This window comes from Amia ocellicauda, chromosome 3 (assembly GCF_036373705.1).
Source record: "Amia ocellicauda isolate fAmiCal2 chromosome 3, fAmiCal2.hap1, whole genome shotgun sequence".
NCBI lineage: Eukaryota > Metazoa > Chordata > Actinopteri > Amiiformes > Amiidae > Amia > Amia ocellicauda.
Window position 1 is genome coordinate 37,793,554 of NC_089852.1, and position 20,698 is coordinate 37,814,251.

Here is a 20,698-nt window from a genome sequence, read left to right on the forward strand (position 1 = left end):
AGCACTAATAAGAAAAGCACATTTGTAATTGTTTTGGCAGCAGTTTAATATCAATACAAAAGTCATATAAAACATGCTTTTTTTTTTGCATAAGGCACAAGCCTTTCAGAAAAGTAAGTGCATATGTTACTGGTGTGCAGTTCAGTCTTTAAAGGCAATTTGATCTATTTTTAATTTAATCTGAGCACCTAATTACCAACCGAACTAAACAGTTGCTTCACTGAAACAACTTCTCAATTTTCAGTTCATTTTTAAAACCTGCTGTGCTGTTACTCTTGAGGATCAGATTTGCACGACTGACCTATAGTACCCAAATCCCAAAACTATATATATATATATAAAAATTAAAGAACGTGAATATAGTAATTTGGAAGTAACACCGTACATATAAAATGCATATTACCTCAGCAACAGGTTGTGGAATAATTTTAGTATTTTTTTTTAGACATAGAAGACGAGGCCCTTCCTGAACAGTGCTGGCCTTCAGCAATGGAAGACAACTAAACAATATTTACCAGTGCTGATTAAAAAAAAAATATTTCCCACATTTCAGTCATGCTAGTTAATAATGTATCAACTGCAGAGGTAAACGGATTATATTCTTGTGTAAAGGTTATGCACAATGTTGAATGAAAACACACCTGTTCTTCTTTTCTACTTCGCAGTGTACCAATACCTCATAGTGCATTATATTTCAGCATAGGCCTTAAAATAATCCAAAACATTTAGGCTATAAGCCTTTTCTGCTATACCTCACTTTCTATTGATGTTCACTACATCTTTTTCTAGGAAATAAACAATAAATAAAAAACAAAACTGAGCAGAAAACTAAATAATCGTATGAACAGTATTTTACGGAGTGCTCTGTCTGAGAATGTCTAAAAAATGTAACAAATAAAACAAACACTCCCACGTAGTCCTGAAGGTCCACAGATGTACTCGGCTCGATTTCATGTGCCTGGTGACCCAGTCCTGGCCTGTACCACCTCTGATACATCTGCATCTGCCACAGAAAGCTCTATTGCCGTTTCCTGTCTGCTCTCCTCCTCCGTCTCTGAAGAAGGATTGTCGATCCCGGTCCCAGCCACCTCTGACACAGACACCAGTGTGGAAGTCGGCACCATGTTATACATAACAAACCCGATGATGATCACCACCAGGGCCACAATGTACAGGCCTGAGAACTGTAGAGACACAGAGAGAAGAAACAGGGCGTTAGAGATAACAATACAAGCCTCAAGTAAGATGGCGCGAACCACAGCTGCACCTGCAATTAAATAGGAAATCTGAGGATGTCAATTCTGTGCTTATCTGTAAACATTTGTGGACTCAAAATGACATGTGTGTCAATGGAAGTGAATTGTCCACATGCAGGCCTTTCCTTACCTTGTAGTGAAAGAGGAACAGCCCACAGAAGAAGCTGAAGAGATCAGCGGTCAGTAAGGACAGGTTGACAGCCGTGGCGCTGGTCATTTTAACGATTATAGACATGAAGCTGTACAGTGTGAACATACACAGAACATATGCTGAAAACAGCACACCTGGAAGAACAGAGAAAACTCATTTGAAATCTTTTGTAAAACCATCCTGGTGTCCTAAAGTTATTGGTGTGAGAGTAGAAGGCAATTGTGGCACTTGCTCATTGCTCCATTAGTCCACAAATCAAGCTTCTACTACTGGAACAATTCTACCACAAGCATTTAATAATGTGTATTAACATGTACAGATGAAACGTACCAATTTGCCATGTCCATTTGATATCCTTAATTGCAGTACGCTCCAGTATAGCTCTGCATTAAAAAAAACATGCAAAGTTTAGATAATAAGTGTCATAACCATTTCTGAACACAAAGTTACTGCAATTAGTTTTTTTAAGTTTTTTTTAAGTTTAAAAAAGTTTGTTCTTAATTTGATGCCTCTATATATGCGGCCCACTGGTATTGTGTATATGTAGTATATGGTATGTTAGTGTCTGAAACTCGGACAGTGACAAAGCCCAATGAATCCGAACCGCTTACAGCTGTATTCCGCTAAACAAGGTCCCAAACAGCCCCACCATGCCCAGGAACTCCACTCGGCTCAGGTTTTTCACCGTGTACTCCTGGCACACGTTGGAAACGGCATACAGGAAAGCACCGATGAGAACCAGACAGTCTCCTAAAAGAATATCTTGAGCTATGGGAAGAGAAATACAAACAAGATATTTAAGTTTAACGGAAATAATGTCCTACCTGTAAGCTGTATCCTTTCCCAGAAAAAACAGATGCAATTACATAGCTGCTCAAGAAAATCTTACAGTGTTGTACATTAGTTCAGACAAGCTTTTATTAAGCTGTTGAAAGCAGTTCCGGTCATTGTAAAAAACAAACTTTATTTTTACCTAATTAACACATAGGTAACAGGAGGTTTACTTAAAAATGTGTTTTTATGTGGATTAAGTGCTGAATAAATGATTGTGCTTACTGGAGCCCAGGTCTCTTCCAGCCAGCACATCGGCCCCAACCATGGCCCCGACCCCCAGCAAACACACAAACACGGCCACATAGTGGACTATCCTGAACCGGGTCTTCAGGAAGAACCAGGACAGGCCCATTAGCACCGGAATTATAAAGCAGTCCAGCAGCTGTAACACAAGAACAAAGCAAATTTAATTTATACTGCACGTTCAACCTTTTAGACATTCAATATCAAGAGCAAAAGCCGCACATATAAATTATGATACTCTGAAGCCCAGACACATAAACAAAACAAGACTGTTACCTGTATGCTTGTTATTGTTGTGAACTGGTAAGCCTTCACAACCATGTAATTTGCTTCCACGTCAATAATTCCCAACAACATGTATTTCCACCACTTTGCCTTTAAAATCTGCAAAAGATTTTCATTCCCTATATGGTTAAAAGAAAAGCAACCATGGGGTTATTCATGCAAACACTGATATGTATGAACAAAACTAGTCTAAAGGAGTTTTAAGAGGCTACAATATCATCAAACATATCGTATTTGGCTTTCTACTATTTTAAAAGGCAGTATTCCACAACAGAACATAAGAAAGTTTACAAACGAGAGGAGGCCATTCGCCCCATCGTGCTCGTTTGGTGTCCATTAATATCTAAGTGATCCAAGAATCCTATCCAGTCTATTTTCGAATGTTCCCAAATGTTCAGCTTCTATCACATCACTGGGGAGTTTGTTCCTGATTGTGACGACTCTCTTTGTGAAGAAGTGTCTCCTGTTTGAGACTCCTGTTGAATGCCTTGAAGCCCAATTTCCATTTGTGTCACCGGGAGTATGTACTTTGGCCGAAACAAGCTCAGCTATTCAAAGTATTTTCTGTTTCCCCCCCACACTGACACATTATGCGAGATGTCACCTGAAAATGCTTGGTACTGGCATAAGTTCGGCATGGCTGGCTCTGACAGAAGTCGTTAACTTTCCAGGAGGAGAAGATGAAACGGTAAGAAAATCAGAGCCCCGTTGCTTTGAACAACTAGGTCAGAACTAATGATAAAGCAAGGGTGAGGAGGCTACATCTTTCTCTAAAGTTATTAAGATAGCACAGTAAGCACTTTTAAAAATAACCATCTGGGTGTTAAGAGTTTTAAGTAAGGTGTACCAACCTTTTCTGAAGGCCAGCATTGAAGTGTATGTCAGTAATAATAAGGCATAATGAATAAAGCTCTGCAGCATTGGAGTGTAGACCTTGAAAACATCTGTCAGGTACTGGCTAGAGACTGCTGTCCCACATATTAGTACCGATAACCCTTGACCTAGGGCTATTGTCTTTAAAAGTTGCCTAAAAAAAGACATGCATTTCAGTTATGTTTTCCATACACACACAGGTCAAAATAATTATATAGTTCTCTTACTTGACAATAACAGTACTACCGGTTAAAACAAATAATATATATACATATAAAAAAGAAACTAAGTATCAGCGAACTTTAAAGAATTCATAAATAATTTCAAAAGAACTATTGATGTTCACATTATGTTGACATTATATATATAATATTATTGTTTAGATGACACACAATAGATTAAGTAAGAAATACCCAACACCCTCAGACACACTTAAGACACGGTCCATACAGTAATTTAACAAGTACAAACATACAGAAGCATTCTTGTGAACCTGTCCTTGCAATTATGCAATACAATACATTTACAGCAACACTCACAATCTTATATAAATTACTTGTCACATAATTATCTTAGCTGGTTCAACTCACCATGTAAAAACTGCCTTTAGCCGGTCTTTGTGGAACATGCTAAGAAACCCATTCCCACCACTGGCCCCGTGAGCAGGATTAATGGCGCTTTCCTCGTTTGGCTGCATGATCTTCTGAAGGAGCCCTAAAAATGGTCGAAAAAAGTTACATGCAGGCACTCTAGGTCTAAGCTTTATAACTCTGAGCTGAATCATTAACTTCCTTTGAATCAAAGTGCAGAACAGACAGCTTATCTTTCTTGGAATGTGTCCCATTAAGAAACTTCTGAAATAATTATTTGCATTACTAGATAACCTAAAAATATACTTAATACTTAAAACCCTCCGCCACTTTATATTAATGTACTGTCTTTAATCCATACAAATATGCCTTGATGTCAGTGCTTGCAGTAACGATTCCACAGTCTTCCTATAGTACACATTCAAACAGTACCAGTTGTAATAACTTACACTTGTTACACAATTCGATATAATTCTTGCCTTTTGTTTTCTCAAGAGTTCTTCTCAAGAGTTGTGTGGATGAGGATTTGGTTCAATTATTGAAGGCAAACCGAAAGAAATGTGAAGTACATTGATTCTATGTTGTAGTGGGAAAATGTATTATTTTCTTTATATTCTTTATATTATGAATGGTTTATTGTTGTTAATTCTGTTTTGTCTATAAAGCAATCATTAGGATGCATTTACTCTTTTCTAGGGGCTACTTTAATTATTAGTTTCTTGGATTGTACAGCTATTGCCTTTTGGTTGTTTCAATCAACATCTGTTTTTAGAATATTCAGATCAGCTTAAACAGTATAAAGGTTGTATCTTTTTGGTTCACAGGTATCTGGTTGAGGATTTAAAACAATGTCTTTGATTACCTCTGCTGCCTGAAGAATGCTGACCATCACCAATCAACACATTGAACACAACAACAGCAGTAATAAACTCAGACCTATGTTAATTATTATACATGTGGTAAATCTATTTGTACAAGATGCAATCCCCTCTGACAGATAAGACTGCAACCTATTGTCTATCTATCTATTGGCTTCTCCAACTCTTTTCTTCACTTCATGTGAGAGGTGAGCTCTGGGTTTATCTGGATTTATTTTTCTGTAATAAACTTGTTACTTCTTCATCGGTGTAGATTGAGAATTTATAAAACCCCTACAATGTCTTCCATTAAAGTGGTTTTTGTTTTGTTCTCTGAGGACTGCAGTTTTATTGAGGAACTTACAATGGTATCAAATGTACAATCTAAAGTAGAAGAAGAACAGCTCTATGCTTCACAGTGCTATGATGCTGGTAACATTTTGCAAGAATGGGCACAAAATCTTAATTCATTGATGTATGAATCCCACAGGAATATGAATGCTTCATGCACTTCCGCCAAGTTCTGATGCTGATCACATGTATAAGCCCTATCCCCAAACCTAGTCTTTAACCCTAACCCTGACCTCATTATACATACAGCAGCACTCAGATGAAGAACATGTGGTATACATCCTGTGGTATTCAAACATTACTTCAGTAAGAATTGGTTTCCATTATTGTGAAATGTGACTAAGGTGCCAAACAAGCTGTATAGCAAACTTTTAAGGGTATGTTTTGCTTTTCTAAAAGGCATCTGAATTACTGACACGTCAACATTTCAATTTGCAAAACGTGTTCCTTATTGCATTGTAGTTTGCATAACGGTAGAAGGTGTGGCTTCTGAAGATTTAAAATGTGATTGCATTGTATCTGGTATATTATTGTAACTAATGAATCGCAGTGTGTTGTGTTCAGATTAAACACAATGTAGACACTTTGGTGCAAACCACTGTGAATAGTCTATGTTAAGGATGCACCTGTATTTTCTCGTGACAGTAACCTTGTTACACTAGATCAGATCTGAATGCATTTGGAGGCCACTCTGTTTTTAAAAGAAAATAAGAAAGCAATTCAGTGAAATGCAAGACTGGGATACAATCTGAGTATACAATGTCGGGGGCGGCAAACTAAAATACCGATGCTTCTCCGCTTCACACGTGTGGACAAATTGTCCAGTCATCAGGAAAAACAGCGATTCATGGGAAATATGCGGTTTATACACATACGTCATTTTTAAATAAAATGTGATTTTAATATCAACTTCTATAATGCAGCGTTTGGACAGGCTGTGTTACAAATAGCCACACTAGTTATAATGAATTCACTGTGAAATGAGTGACGTCAATGACAGCAAAAGAATGAATGAACGGATTAATGTTTAACATCTGCGTAATAAACCTGACGGAAAGCTGAAACAAAACGGGAAACATCTGTATTTCTATATAAACTATTGTATAAAACACTGGTGTTCACATCAGAGAGCTTCCCTGGATAGAAAGCGGAGATTAAGAAACGCGGATGTGGTGCGTTTTAAAGGGACCAGGGGGTTGTCATAAGGGGTTACACCTTGTTAAACAGAACTATCCCATTATTGCTTTATCTCCATTGTTTATTTGTTCTATGCATTCATTTCAGAGGACACTGAGACATTAAACTGCGTACATCTCAATACAAACCGGAGAGGTGGAGGTGCTCTACATTTACTTTATGTGTGTGCAGTAGCTGAACTGTTCAAACTGACAGTACAGACACGTCTACAGAGCGGTGGGTGTGAAGTTGTCTCTTTTCTCCCGGCCTGCGGAGCTGCAGGTGTCTGGCCGGACACACACAGCCGCGCTCAGCTGCACAACTGCGCAAACTCGCCCACGGCATTTGTTGTTAGTGCGTTTCCACAATATTGCAGCAGTCCTGGCGAGCTCGCTGCCCACGACTCGTCGGCACGTTGGAGCTGCACGTCTTGTGTATTTATTTAACCGCAATGATCACCTCGCAAGCGGTGTATTTTGGTCTGAAACTACCAATTAGCGGCTTTCACAGACAACCCTCTTTTGACCGGTTGCTCAGATTAGGGTCTTCAGGCGCCCCGGTCAGCGCCCCGCAGCGGAGACACACGTGGTTTCACCGGACACGTGGTTGTATATTTACACAAAGGAAACAGTGTAACGTCTGGGTATTAAGGACGTATAAGAGCGAGTTATAAGAGTATTTTACTCTGATTGGAAAGGATACGGAACACAGCACGAATGCCATCAAACAGCCTCCATTCGCGAGTAACCGGAGCGCACAAGCAGACGAATGCAGGTCCATGTAAACAAAGCCCGTTAAAGTACAGCACTGCATGCGAGACAGTGGTCATTTAAAATCCAGCATAACTCCATTATCTTACTGTAACTGTGTTTTCCGTCCATGTTCCCTTTTTTTGGCTTTTATCTTGCGTGTGTGAGAAATCATTGCATTCTCGCAGGCAACCGTATGCGTCAAAGAGTCAATCTAACCTTGCTGTGTAATGTAGATTTTTGTGGGCCCGCCTTCTGATTCTGATAGGCGGGCTTGAAAAAGCCGGCTCCCGCTGCCTGTCTCTGATTGGTTCCCAACCCTGTCAATCTCAAAGTTGCGCAGTTCCGCGTGTGCTCTCAAACGAACTTGATTGTGGTGCTGAAGTGACAACTCCTTGCTGTGGTGCTGGGGATGCGTGGTTATAGTGTATCTGTTGTACTTTGATTTTGCTCCAGTGTTAAGGCACACGTCATCGTCACACACAGACTCCGAAAAGAAACAGCATGGCGAAGGGGAAGCGACCTAAAGTGCTCTGTGATTGGCAGAGGATTTAAATTCAGTGCTGGGCTTGCTTAATATTCTTGCGAAAACTTCATCAGCTCAATCGACATGTTTAATCATGTACAGCTGCATGAAGGGGCACTTGAATTAAAGAAACAGTGCATGAGTATAGAAGAGGGGTGATGAGATATCTGCAGCAGAGCCACCTTTGAACGAATATGCTAGAAGCCATCAGTGGCACTGTGCAGACCACTGGCGCATAACATTACTCATACAGGCATATGTTTAATTTCTTTACAACCTCGTCATAGCTCCGTTTCTTATATTGTGCCGCAAGTGCATATGCGATCAAAACTATCTTGTTGTCATTTACTGCACTGTCATTATACATGATCTTCTGGCTGTATTGAAATCGCAGATCTAAAGAGATGTTGTGATGGAAGCAATTTGGATCTATCAGTTCAGATTGATCGTTATAGGGGACTCGACTGTGGGAAAGTCGTGTTTGCTGCGCCGCTTTACCGAGGGGAAGTTCACCGATATTTCTGACCCCACGGTGGGGGTGGATTTCTTTGCCCGCCTGGTGGAGATCGAGCCCGGGAAGCGAATCAAGCTGCAACTCTGGGATACTGCCGGCCAGGAGAGATTCAGGTATTGAAACACCATCCGTATTAGTATCCATGTGTGTATGCATTTACGCAATATAGTTATTTTTTCTGCAAAGTTTGAGTTTGGTTGCATTTCTGCTCTATTTTAAGCATCTTCTAAGAACAAATATAAATGCTTGGTTTGAAATGCATATATGTAAAGCTTCTATACTAACAATCAAATTCGAGCAGTACGTGATCAATTATAAACAGTAGTTTTATAGGTTTATTGTTTTGTCTTAATTTTATAGTGCACAATAACGCATTTCGTATGTTTCCTTTCATACTGAAAGAAAGTAGCACTTATTACTTTCATCATATCTGCATAGTAGCAAATGATTATGGATAATTAAGTGTGATTACTTGTAATTGTTTAGGTTTATTGGTTACTGCTATTTAATGTTCTTGTTGCTGCAGGTCTATAACTCGTTCCTACTATCGTAACTCAGTGGGGGGACTGTTGGTCTTTGACCTGACCAATCGGAGATCTTTTGAACACCTGAAGCACTGGTTAGAAGAAGCCAAGATGCACGTCCAACCTTTCCAGATCGTGTTCCTTCTTGTGGGCCACAAGTGTGACCTCGGCCCCCAAAGACAAGTGACCCGGGAGGAAGCGGAGAAATTGGCATCGGCTTGTGGGATGAAATACATTGAGACTTCAGCCAAAAACGCCACCAACGTTGAGGAGTCTTTCACCATCTTGACCAGAGACATCTACGAGCGAGTGAAGAAAGGAGATATAACTATTCAGAAGGACTGGGAGGGGGTGAAAAGTGGTTTTATACCAAATGTTGTCCATTCCTCTGAGGAGGCCCGGGAAGGTGCCCCTGGCAGAAGGTGCCCATGCTAGCGAGCCAAATGTGAAAGGATGATATTCCTTAGCCAAAGATAAGGGATGCTGTATAGCGGGATTGACTAGTGTGTGGGGCACAGTCAGAAGATGCATTGATGTGGAAACTAGTACACCCTGCAGTCCCCTGGAGCAGTCTGCCATTAGTTAAGCACTTGGTATATAGGACATTTTGTATGCAGTGCAGAGAACAGCTCATTATTTTAGTTCCAAAAGTTGTATGTCAATTAAAACAGCACTTAGATATAAGATACATAGTGGCATATCATTACAGTACACATCTGGCTCAATAGCAGGTTTAGCTATTCCTACTACACTGTTGTGCTTCTAAATTTTTTGTAATATAAGATTTTGTTAGAAATCTGCCTGGATAGCCAAAATAGCTAAACTAGAGCATTCTATAGTAAAAAGTGCATATCTCAAACCGATTGACACTCATAAAAAAAAGCCTTTCTGTAACTCCAATTGCCACAATAATGTGCCTCCTTCCAGCAATAGATCTTTAAAAGCAAGAAGAATCTATTGTGTTGCCAATTAAAGGGCTACGAATGTATTTTGATGAACAAAGTTGCCTGTTTTGTACAAGGGGAATGTCTGAGAACACTTTGATTTGATCATATTTGGTTTACTTTAATTCTGGGAATGGTTTGAAAACATTAGGGAACCTTTTTGAGAGATTTGAAAAAAAAAGATGTGTTAAACTGATATGAATATTTAAATATCAGTTTATCAGTTTGATATTTAAATTTAAATTGATATGAATATTACATTTTCTATCCCATATTTTGTTTGCTTAATCTATTATTGTAATAATGAATTTGTTACTTTACAATTTATGTACATTTTTTGATGTATGCAGAAAATTTCCCATCTGATGTCCACTAATTGACCTTGAGTTTTATGTGTTTAATTGTTGAAAGTACCCTGAAAAGTTAATCATTTTTATATTTGGTAGGTTTCCAAATTCAAAACCAGCTAAAACGTTACAAATTACTGTTAAATGTAAAGAAAATAAATACATAAAAAGTGCATTATTGTACTGGAGTTGTAGTCACCTGACAGCAACTTTGTATTGCTACAGTGTTTGCTTATGTACGAACAGTTGGTTTCAGATTTTGTTTTTTAAAGAATGTTTGTACATAACAAGCATACCTGGAGATTGAGATACCTATTTTGCAGCCCACCCCTAGCAGTCCTGCAATTTCTTATTAAACGATTGTATCTTAAAATCTGCTGTGTCACACTGGAAAAAGTCATGACATATTTCTTGAATATGTAGTTCTACTTCAAAAGACATGAAGGTTTTGCTTTTCATTGTGACCAGCAGATTTAAAGTATGATGACAAAGAAACAACCTTTATAGTTGTATTATTAATATAATTATTATGATGATGTTGAAAATCAAAATGTAATACATTTGTAAACCATAGGGCCAAACAAAAGTGTAATGAACACATGAGAGGAGTCACCTGCTCTGTTCTTGGGACCCCCCTCTCAGAATGCTGCCTTTTCTTGTCTTCCGTGGCTTGCCAAGAACTCTGCCTTAAGCAAATAGTGTTTTAAACTGCTTCAATACTCGCACAGAGCAGATACGCATGACTGTGTTATGTATGTATAACTGATTAGACCAAGTTGAAATTGTTGCTTAAAAAGACGTATGTTATGTGTGGACATTATATGTTGTCAGTTGAATGTATTTACTCAATAATATATACAACACCATTTAAAAATATTACAAACACTTTCACCCTGATGAAATCAAACCTTTGACTGGCCTGCCAATCAAAAATAACAAACGATGATGGCAGTTTTATGTTTGTAAGAGGTTTCTTGTTTCTACCTCATGGAAACCCACCATCAAATACTGGGTTTGTAATTTTTGATTCATGCATGGGTCACAGATTTGACTTAATCTGGTCTTGCTCTGTATTTCAGACTTATGAACTGTGCACTCAAGGGTTTCTGTAATATAGACGTTACACACTTCCAGGATAGCCTGCAAAGATTTGTTCCATTGCGCAATGTGTTCCTCTGTCTGCTTCTGGGGAGTCAAAGTTTAAATCTGGGTGTTTAAGTGAAATTCATATTTGCATTTTATTTTTTCAGCGCACATTTTGCACTGGAACAGAAAGCTTTAAAATAAACCCATATAAGGAAATATATTGAAAATGAAACTTACAGTTGTAAAACATGATTTTTCGGAGATGGAATAAGTAACACATGAAATAGATTACGCAGTAACTGTATATTTGTTCAAAGCTTTCACAAAAGAAAAATTTTGAAAGTGGTGCAGTTCTAAATCAATATGGCCATGATATCTAAGAGGGTTCCTAGAGATTGCAGTTTATATAGTGTTCATATGTAACTACTTTAAGTATGAATTGCCAGTTCATTATACATGCAGTGTGATATTTTGTGTCTGGTACATGATGATACTATAAAGAAGGTTGGTATTTACTTACCACTTTGAATGTATGATAATGGTATCTTGTGTTCTGCATTGAATGACTTTACAACTGTAAAAAATAAAGAGAATTAACACTATGATGTATTATTAATTCCCATAACCATTTACTTTTACTTCCAGGATAAATAAATAATGAAGTGATTTGTTAAACAGTGTTGAGAGTCTACACACACACGTGTGTAAATAGTCCTATGACACATGTTGTGTTGTTTTGTGCACAGTGTGTGCAGGGTGCTGTCTTTCTTCTAACACAGTCTAAGTGTTCATTATTTGTAACCACAATCCTCTGCGAAATGTGTCTCAACCAATTGCCTCCACGTGCCCTTCGCTCGGGACAGCGCTGAGCGTTTGAACTTTCTACAAAACCTGCTCTGTCACGACGACATCAGGCGAGGTGAGCAACAGTTTTGTATTTTAATCCTGAGTTTGTGTTGCTTTTGAGTTGTTTTACAATTGTAACAATACAAGGTATATATATATATCATATTACTTTCGTAGGGAAGAGCACTGGGGCCATGTGAAAGATGGAATTTCTTTGAAACTCGAAATGTAAACTTTTAATCTCGAAAGTTCTGGTTTAAAATGAGAAATTTAGTTTTTTTTCTTCTTTCACATAGCCCCAGGTGATCACGTGTAGATTATGAGAAGTTTTTTAATTGTCCTAGTGTTACTATAGTAGTGAGTGTGAAGCCTGGCAGGAAGCTCGCAGTGCAGCGCAGGAGGGCGGGCTTTGATCCCCTCTGTGGTCCGGACACGTTACAATGTATTTTAGTAGGTATTGTGTTCTCGGGGGAAATGTAGTTTAAAGACCAGCAGTAGTGAGGTTTAAATAATTCTTCGTTGTTTAATAAAAATAGAAACGGATACATAAGCGTGTAAAAATAGGGGGGTGGGGGGGCATGCTCTCTGCACCATAATTAAGTCAAATTCAAACAATCTGCTATCAAGAAGTGCCATTATAATTTGACATGAAGTGAATGATTCAAGCCTCATTATCAAAGCAGCTGCGAAAAATAAAGCAGCTTGATTGTAAAGTAGTAAGTCCCATTCATATATTTTTGTTTAAATTATTAGTCTTGAATACTTCCTGCCCCATGTTCCTGCCAGATATATATATTTATTTATTTATTTATTTTAAGTGGAAGGGTACCAATACTTTCGGCCACATCTGTATATATATATATATATTATTATTTATTTTTTTCAGAGGAAAAAAAAAATCTCAAAGTAGAAAGAAATTGACAAAAGTATTTGGTATCTATCATTCTTCATTTCACATTCAATGGAACAGAAACTTTGCACATTAGACACATTGACACAGACACATTACTTTAAATAGTAAAACAAATGAAAATGCCATGGACAAAAATATTGGGACCCTTAACCTAATATTTCATTGCACAGCCTTTAGAGACAATTAATGTAAACAAGCGCTGTCTGCATCTCTGAATGAGATTTCTACACTTCTCGACTGGTAGTTTGGCCCACTCTTCTTGAGCAAACAGCTCCACTTCTCTCTGGTTTGATGGGTGCCTGCGAGTTACAGCTCTTTCCATAGATGTTTGATGGGATTTAGATCAGGGCCCAGTTGCATAAAACTGTATTAGACTGGTCTAAACCATTAGACTGGTCTTAATTTGACAGTTAGACTAGTCTATGCAAGTTAGTCAGTTGCATAAAAATTAAGACTGACTAAGACTTAGCCTCAAAAGTTAGCCTCCTCCCCACCAGGCTAACTTGGAACTGATTCTGTCTTTCCATTGAAAGTGCTGCGAGTCACTGCGACACGGAGGCTGACAGGCGGAGCCTCCCGCCGGCTCTCACCCCCTGTCCACCCCCTGTGACCCCAACAAACACAGTCCCCTCCCGACACACTGCAATAACCAACTGGATATTTTACAGACCTCACAGCCCACATACAATGGTTTGACGATGTTAACTTTTTAATTTCATCCCACACCTTGTGTTTGAATGTGTTAGTGAAAGTTTCCGAAAATGGTGCACAATTGATACATTTCTCTACATTAAATTTCAATAACTAGCATAGATTATCAGTTAACTGTGATCATTGGTGTTTTAGAGAAACGTCCGCCATGTTTTTTTTTCTTTTGTCTTAAAATTCCCAGATTGCAATGTGTAATTGACTAAGTAAGACCAGTCTCAGACCAGTCTAAGGAAAGACTGTTATATGCATCGGTCTTAACAGAGTGTCTATCGTTAGTAGGACTTATTATCATACTGAGACAAAGACTTTGTCTATGTTTATGCAACCCAGGACTCATAGAAGACCAATTCGGAACGGTCCAATGTATTCTTCTCATCCATTCTTTGGTGCATTTTGAGGTATGTTTCGGGTCATTATCCTGCTGGAGACCCATGACCTGCGACTGAGACACAGCTTTCTGACACTGGGCTGTACGTTTCGCGCCAAAATCCCGATAGTCTTTTGATTTCATCGTGCCCTGAACAGATTCAAGGCACCCAGTGCCAGAGGCAGCAAAGCAACCCCAAAACATCACTGAGGGCATCAATAATATTGTCCAGGGCATTTTAGAATGTCTTTATAGAATAAGCAAGAATTCAGTTCTTTACACAGAGTTTTTTGTTTTGTTCCACTGCAAACCAAAGACATGCATGTATGGATGACAAGATATTTTCATTTCAACACTTTTCAGTGTGAATGGTGCATTATTTGAATAAAATGTAAGGGTACCAATACTTTTTGCCATGTCTGTATTTGTGTACACCAATCAGCCATAACATTATGACCACCTGCCTAATATTGTGTAGGTCCCCCTTTTGCGGCCAAAACAGCCCTGATCAGTCCTTTCATGGACTCCACTAGACCTCTGAAGGTGTGCTGTGGTATCTGGTACCAAGACGTTAGCAGCAGATCCTTTAAGTCCTGTAAGTTGCGAGGTGGGGCCTCCATGGATCGGACTTGTTTGTCCAGCACATCCCACAGATGCTTGATTGGATTGAGATCCGGGGAATTTGGAGGCCAAGTCAACACCTTGAACTCGTTGTGTTCCTCAAACTATTCCTGAACCATTTTTGCTTTGTGGCAGGGCTAGCCATCACAATTTGGCCCTTGTCAAAGTCGCTCAGATCCTTACGCTTGCCCATTTTTCCTGCTTCTAACACATCAACTTTGAGGACAAAATGTTCACTTGCTGCCTAATATATCCCACCCACTGACAGGTGCCATGATAATGAGATTATCAGTGTTATTCACTTCACCTGTCAGTGGTCATAATGTTATGGCTGATCGGTGTATATATGCGCACAGACACACACACACACACACACACACATATATATAGAAATATTTTTTTCTTTATTACATGAATGTGTATTCTGCTTTAAGCCATAGCATAACCTGTTATATGCTTACATGTTAATGGTTGTTCATAAGGTTGCACAATTTACAGAATGTTCAAAGGGGAATATATGGGAAATAATATGAAAGTTTTGGGCTTATTTGCATAGGCTATATTTCCCATGTCATATGCAGACCAAAACAAACTTTTTACCTTATTATAAGCAGACATAATTGCAAACCCTTCTAATAGAAATTTTAAAAAATCAACTTTATTTATGAGTTGAACTTTAATTAAATTACTTGACTTTACATGGGGTTGTTTAATAATTAAAAAAAGGAATATTGAATAATTAATTCCCTGTGATCCCACTCCAAAAAAATCCTTTCAATATAAATCTGTAAAATGATGACACTTGGGGATCTTCCTCTATGGCCTCAATGTCTCTCTGGACTTCCTCAATGTTCACTGCTTGGACATCTGTCTCAAGCTTAGCCTCTTGTTTAGGGTTTTTAAGTTTAGAACTTTTTGCAATTGCACAAATTGTCAGGTTGCATTATTTCACATTTAATGTAAGCCTATGGAGGGGTGACTATTCGAATAGTCGTGGACAACAGATGTGGAATTACCGATAGTCATGCACATCCCTACTATTTGCTAGTTTTTGAAATATAATATGTCATATAAATATATTCACTCCAGTAATGTAATCAAACCTTACCAGATAGCATGTCCTTGGCTCAGACAGTGCAGTAGTGTGCAGGTGTCTGACAATCAGCTGTGCATGTGAGAGATGAGTGCGCTGTGCATGTGATAGAAGAGTGTGCTGTGCATTCAATTCTACTGGTTTTCCTTTTAATGAGGATATTTTAACCAAAACATGCCATAAGACCTAGAATTTCCTTATTATGTGTATTTCGAACTGCTAAAAAAGAAATTGCCCAAATTCCCGGCCTTAACATCCCATGGAAAGTTTCCGACCCTCTGCGAAACCCTAGTTATTCAAAAGTATACCATAATCCACCACCAATCTCTTTTGATACATGTTTATGTGATTTCCATCACAACTGTTTTATTTTTTATGTTTTCCTTTCAGCACTTGCAGGGCCCCTCGTTTCATCAAGAGCTTTTTCTGGGAGGACACTTGTTTCTGAAAATGAAGTGGAAACTCAAACAGAAAATCTTGGCAGTTTCAACAGTGTTATTCTAGACTGTTCTGTTCAAGAAAAGGACCGACAGAGAAGGAGAATGGAGCCTGCCTATCTGTGGTGTCTACCATGAAAGTCATTGGAGGTAGTTTTTGCTTGGATAATACAGCCTCATAATGCCAGCAACAGTACAGTCTGTAGTGTATAATGTATAAAAGCAGCCAAGACCCACACAGTGGTGAATGTTGTTTATGAATCATTCCTCTTGACAGCTTGCCTCGGGGAGTTTGCGATTAGACAATTACATAAATAATAAGAACATAAATAAATGCAAGATAAGAATGGGATACCAGCTGGAGAGAAGGAATGGAGATGGTGAGAAGGAGCCCATGATTGAGGTAAGGAAGGATGGAGAGAGAGAGAAGGGTGGGGGGAGGGAGTGTGCGGAGGGGACAGGAGAGGGAAGGGAACAGGAGTCTTACTTAACCTTTTGGTCAGCAGTTCAATAAAATAATGAATGATTTCATTCATGATTGGTATGAGCAGTAAAAGGCACCTGACCCTTGTTTTTCTCTTGTTTTTTTATTCTGTGGGAGATGTTAGAAAGCTTTCACCTGAGGATTTCATGCATAATCAATGAGAGTCATGATTCCCTGATTTTTAGTGTCTATACACTATATATTTGAGCCTTTGGTTTTATTAAAAAACTCCATTAATTGCTAATTGCCAGTTACAATTGTTTCTTCTGAATAGATCGGTGTCTGACTGCAGCCACACTATATTGTAACCGTAGGCGCATCATGTATTTAGCCTTGTTATTAATGTGATGAATAATTTCCCAATCTCGTGTGTTTCAAAAGAGAGCATTAGGATGAGGTGGGTTTAGTACCAAGTACAGGGTTTTGTGGTATAAGTACATGCACGGTTCTGGGTTTGCTTCTGGTCTAGTCATGCAGACGCTCTCTCCGTGCTCGGTGTGTTTCTGAAGGCCTGGTCTCTGCTGACGTGCTGCTCTTACTCTCCCAGTGTGGCTGCAGGCTGTCCAGGCGCTGAAGGTCTCTGTTGATCTTCCTGGGGCAGCCCTTCACTCTTACTAAAAGAGGTCTCTTCTACATGACCGGGTTTTGGCAGGTGTTCACAGGTCTGGTACACAATGACGGACTCGCTGTCCTGCTCTTGGACTCTTTTGAGACGCACTACATGCCTTCCAGTGTGGAACTGTCCGCATTATCTTCATTATTCTCAGTGCATGTCCAGCTCGGCTCTGATGCATCGTCTTGTTGATTAAATATGATTGTTATTTCAATTTTTATCATTAATGTAGTTTTAATTGTATTATATATTTAAAGTCTTCAAGTCTTTATCTATCGATTTATTTTCCATATAGATGTGTTATTCAAAGTGAATCAGTACCTGGCAGTGTTCCTGACCTCTGCTGGTCACTTACAGTGGTGGCTGTTTGCTGAGGATGTTAGTTTTACTAATTTATGTTCATTAGAAAGTGTCTGTGGATTACAGTTCAATATCCTTTCATTGCACAGAAACAAAGCTGCTTTGAGAGTACCTCACAATGTAAAGTTTAAAACTGACGTCCTAAGTGAGTTAACGTTTGCATAGTTCCCGCTTAATCTAAAAATGTCTGCTAAGTGACCAATGGTTATTATAGGCTTGTTGGTTTCACTTCCTTACACATACACACACACACTGCACAGTACAGATAGACAGATGAACATGACATTTGCAACCTCAATAATGGATAGAGTGTAGTAGAAGTTTAATGTTTAAGCATTATATTTATACAGCTCTGGAAAATATTAAGAGACCACTGCACATTTTTCTTAAATCACCATCTCTACATGTATGGCAGCCATTCCATTCCAGTGTCTGTTGAATTCCAACACAAGCACACCTCGTACTACTGAATGAGCTACTGATTAGGTGATCACCTGAACCAAATCTTATTTAACGTGGAAAAGTATAAAAACCACTGCTGTGGTCATCACTATCCTCTTGCAATAGGACCAGCTGGATGGCAAAAACAGTGCTAGTAGTATCTCAAAAGTAATTGGAATAAAAAATAACTATTGACCATGCCAAAAGAGTTGAAAAGGAAAGTTGTGAGTGAGGAAAAGAAGGGTTCAATTCTGGCTTTACTGGCAGAGGGATACAGTGAGCGTTGGGTTGCAGACGGCGGTTGCAGCAGACATTGTGGACAACAAAGCTACAGACCGACGAAAATGACTCTCCACTGACCGGGATGACCGGCAACTTATTCGTAGGATGACATCAAGTGAGCTACAAAATGAATGGCAAACGGTATGGCAAGCCGTTGTGACATTTAATCCATATCAAGAATTCAATCTTTGATATCAAGAATTGAATCTTTGATATCCACAATACAATTTCTGATATCAAAAATACAATTGTTGATATCAAAAATACAAGATCATTCTTGATATCAGAAATTGTATTTTGTATATCAGAAATTGAATTTTTGATATCAAAAATGCATTCTAATTAGCTTCCGGTTCTATTTTTGATATCAAAAATGCATACTAATTAACATCCGTTGACGTGTAACTTAACCCTTTACACTCCACCCCATTATTTTCAAGATCATTATAAATACATGTATCAAATACATTTATCAAAATATAAATAATAAAATAAAATAAAATATAGAAACTAGAGACCAGGAACTTTCAAACGATGTTTGACTCGCATATGTCAGATCTTCCTATCTTGAGCTCCAGGCTGGCGAAATCGGCCATTTCTCACAGTGTACAGGACTAATGCATCTGCTCGAGTTTGTTTGTACTCTGTCAGCCGATTAGCCCTTAAGGCCACAACCTATTCTTTCTTTTGATATATGATAAATGCATATGGTACAAACTATCAAGGAAAAGAATACCCGCACACATTGTTAAAAACCTGAGAAGCACCAGCTAAATAATGATTCTTATGATTTTTTTGAGCTATAAGTAAGTGTGCAGGTATTCTTTTCTTTTTAATTGATATGATCTTTTTCGATACCCAGCACCTTCTAAGGTATTTTAGATGTGCGTGTGTATAATCTTTTTTCTACAAACTATTAAGGAGAAACACAAATAAACAGGAAAAATGTCATAGAGAATGGCAATACCGCTGAGTGTGTTCACAATGAACAGGGCAGTGTCAGACATTAACAGTGACAGGATGCCAGTCTGAGAGCGGAGTTATTCACATCTACTGGGGGACTCTTCCGAAGAAGGAGAGAGACTATAACACGGAAAGCAGCCGAAACCGGATGCTAATTAGTATGCATTTGTGATATCAAAATGCAGAATGATTGCCTTCCTGGATTAACTCATCCAAGATTTTATTTGTGAACGTTGTCGTCAAGTTGAAATCCTAGGGATCAAGGTTCGTGATCTTGAGGCCCAGTTTGTTGATCTCCGCTGTATTAGGGATATAGAAGAATTGGTCAATCAGCCCATGAGAGAGATGGTGTGCACGCCAAAACCTAGGAGAGTTGAGGCCTTAGAGCAGGAAAGTGTACAGAACTGCTGGATTACAGTAAGTCGTAACCACAGAAAAGGGCGCGCACAACCCCTAGACACATCCCAAGAGCTAGTATTGCCCAACAGGTTCCAACTCCTGGACACCGAGTGACAGCTCAGAGGGTGATGGGAGGGCAATTGAGCACCAGAGCACCATGGTGCCCACTCCCCCCCCAGAACAGGGAGGTAGTAATAGTTCGAGACTCGATTCTTAGAGGTGTAGATCACACAGTGTGTTCTAGTGATAAGGAGACCCGCATGGTATCTTGCCTGCCTGGTGCTCAGGTTGCAGATCTTAACTTGTAGACAGGCTGCAGGCCAAAGCCAGGGGGAATCCACTGGTCATGGTCCACATTGGAACCAATGACATAGGGAAGGGTAGGGCAGAGGTTCTGCAAGACAAATTTAAAGAGTTAGGAACTAAACTAAAGAGCAGAACCTCCATGGTAGTTTTCTCTGAAATACTTCCGGTGCCACGTGCATGGCCAGGGTGACAGGCAGAGATTAGAAAATTTAACACGTGGTTGAAATCTTGGTGTAGGAAAGAGGGGTTTGGGTTTATGGAGCATTGGTCTTTCTTCTGGGATAGATGGGAGCTGGATGTAAACCGGACGGTCTACATCTAAACAGAGGGGGAGCTGATGCATTGGGAGAGCATATGTGCAGAGTAATTGAGAATCTTTTAAACTAGGGACCAGGGGGGCAGGGAGCTCTGACAATGGGAGATGTTCCACTAAGGAAAGAAAAACAATGGATACTGCTAGTAGGAAAGTCCTGAAATGTTTGTACCTCAGTGCCAGGAGTATAAGGAACAAGATGTTAGACCTAGAAGCCACAGTGCTGGCGGGTGACTATGATGT

At 39.1% G+C, this 20,698-nt stretch overlaps 2 protein-coding genes across 2 annotated transcripts; one reads left to right on the forward strand and one right to left on the reverse strand.

Annotated features, from left to right (window-relative positions):
- Positions 1-21: 21 nt before the first annotated feature.
- Positions 22-7,588, reverse strand: LOC136746667 (solute carrier family 35 member F2). Its single transcript, XM_066699299.1, has 9 exons — positions 7,476-7,588; positions 4,233-4,356; positions 3,621-3,796; positions 2,761-2,888; positions 2,464-2,623; positions 2,019-2,175; positions 1,738-1,790; positions 1,387-1,541; positions 22-1,184 (listed from the first exon to the last, which is right to left on the reverse strand). The coding sequence occupies exons 1-9, from the start codon at positions 7,495-7,497 to the stop codon at positions 951-953; spliced, it is 1,209 nt and encodes a 402-aa protein (XP_066555396.1). The 5' UTR covers positions 7,498-7,588; the 3' UTR covers positions 22-950.
- Positions 7,589-7,595: 7 nt separating this feature from the next.
- On the forward strand, positions 7,596-11,907 carry LOC136746669 (ras-related protein Rab-39B). Its single transcript, XM_066699305.1, has 2 exons — positions 7,596-8,518; positions 8,932-11,907. The coding sequence occupies exons 1-2, from the start codon at positions 8,304-8,306 to the stop codon at positions 9,362-9,364; spliced, it is 648 nt and encodes a 215-aa protein (XP_066555402.1). The 5' UTR covers positions 7,596-8,303; the 3' UTR covers positions 9,365-11,907.
- Positions 11,908-20,698: the final 8,791 nt, after the last annotated feature.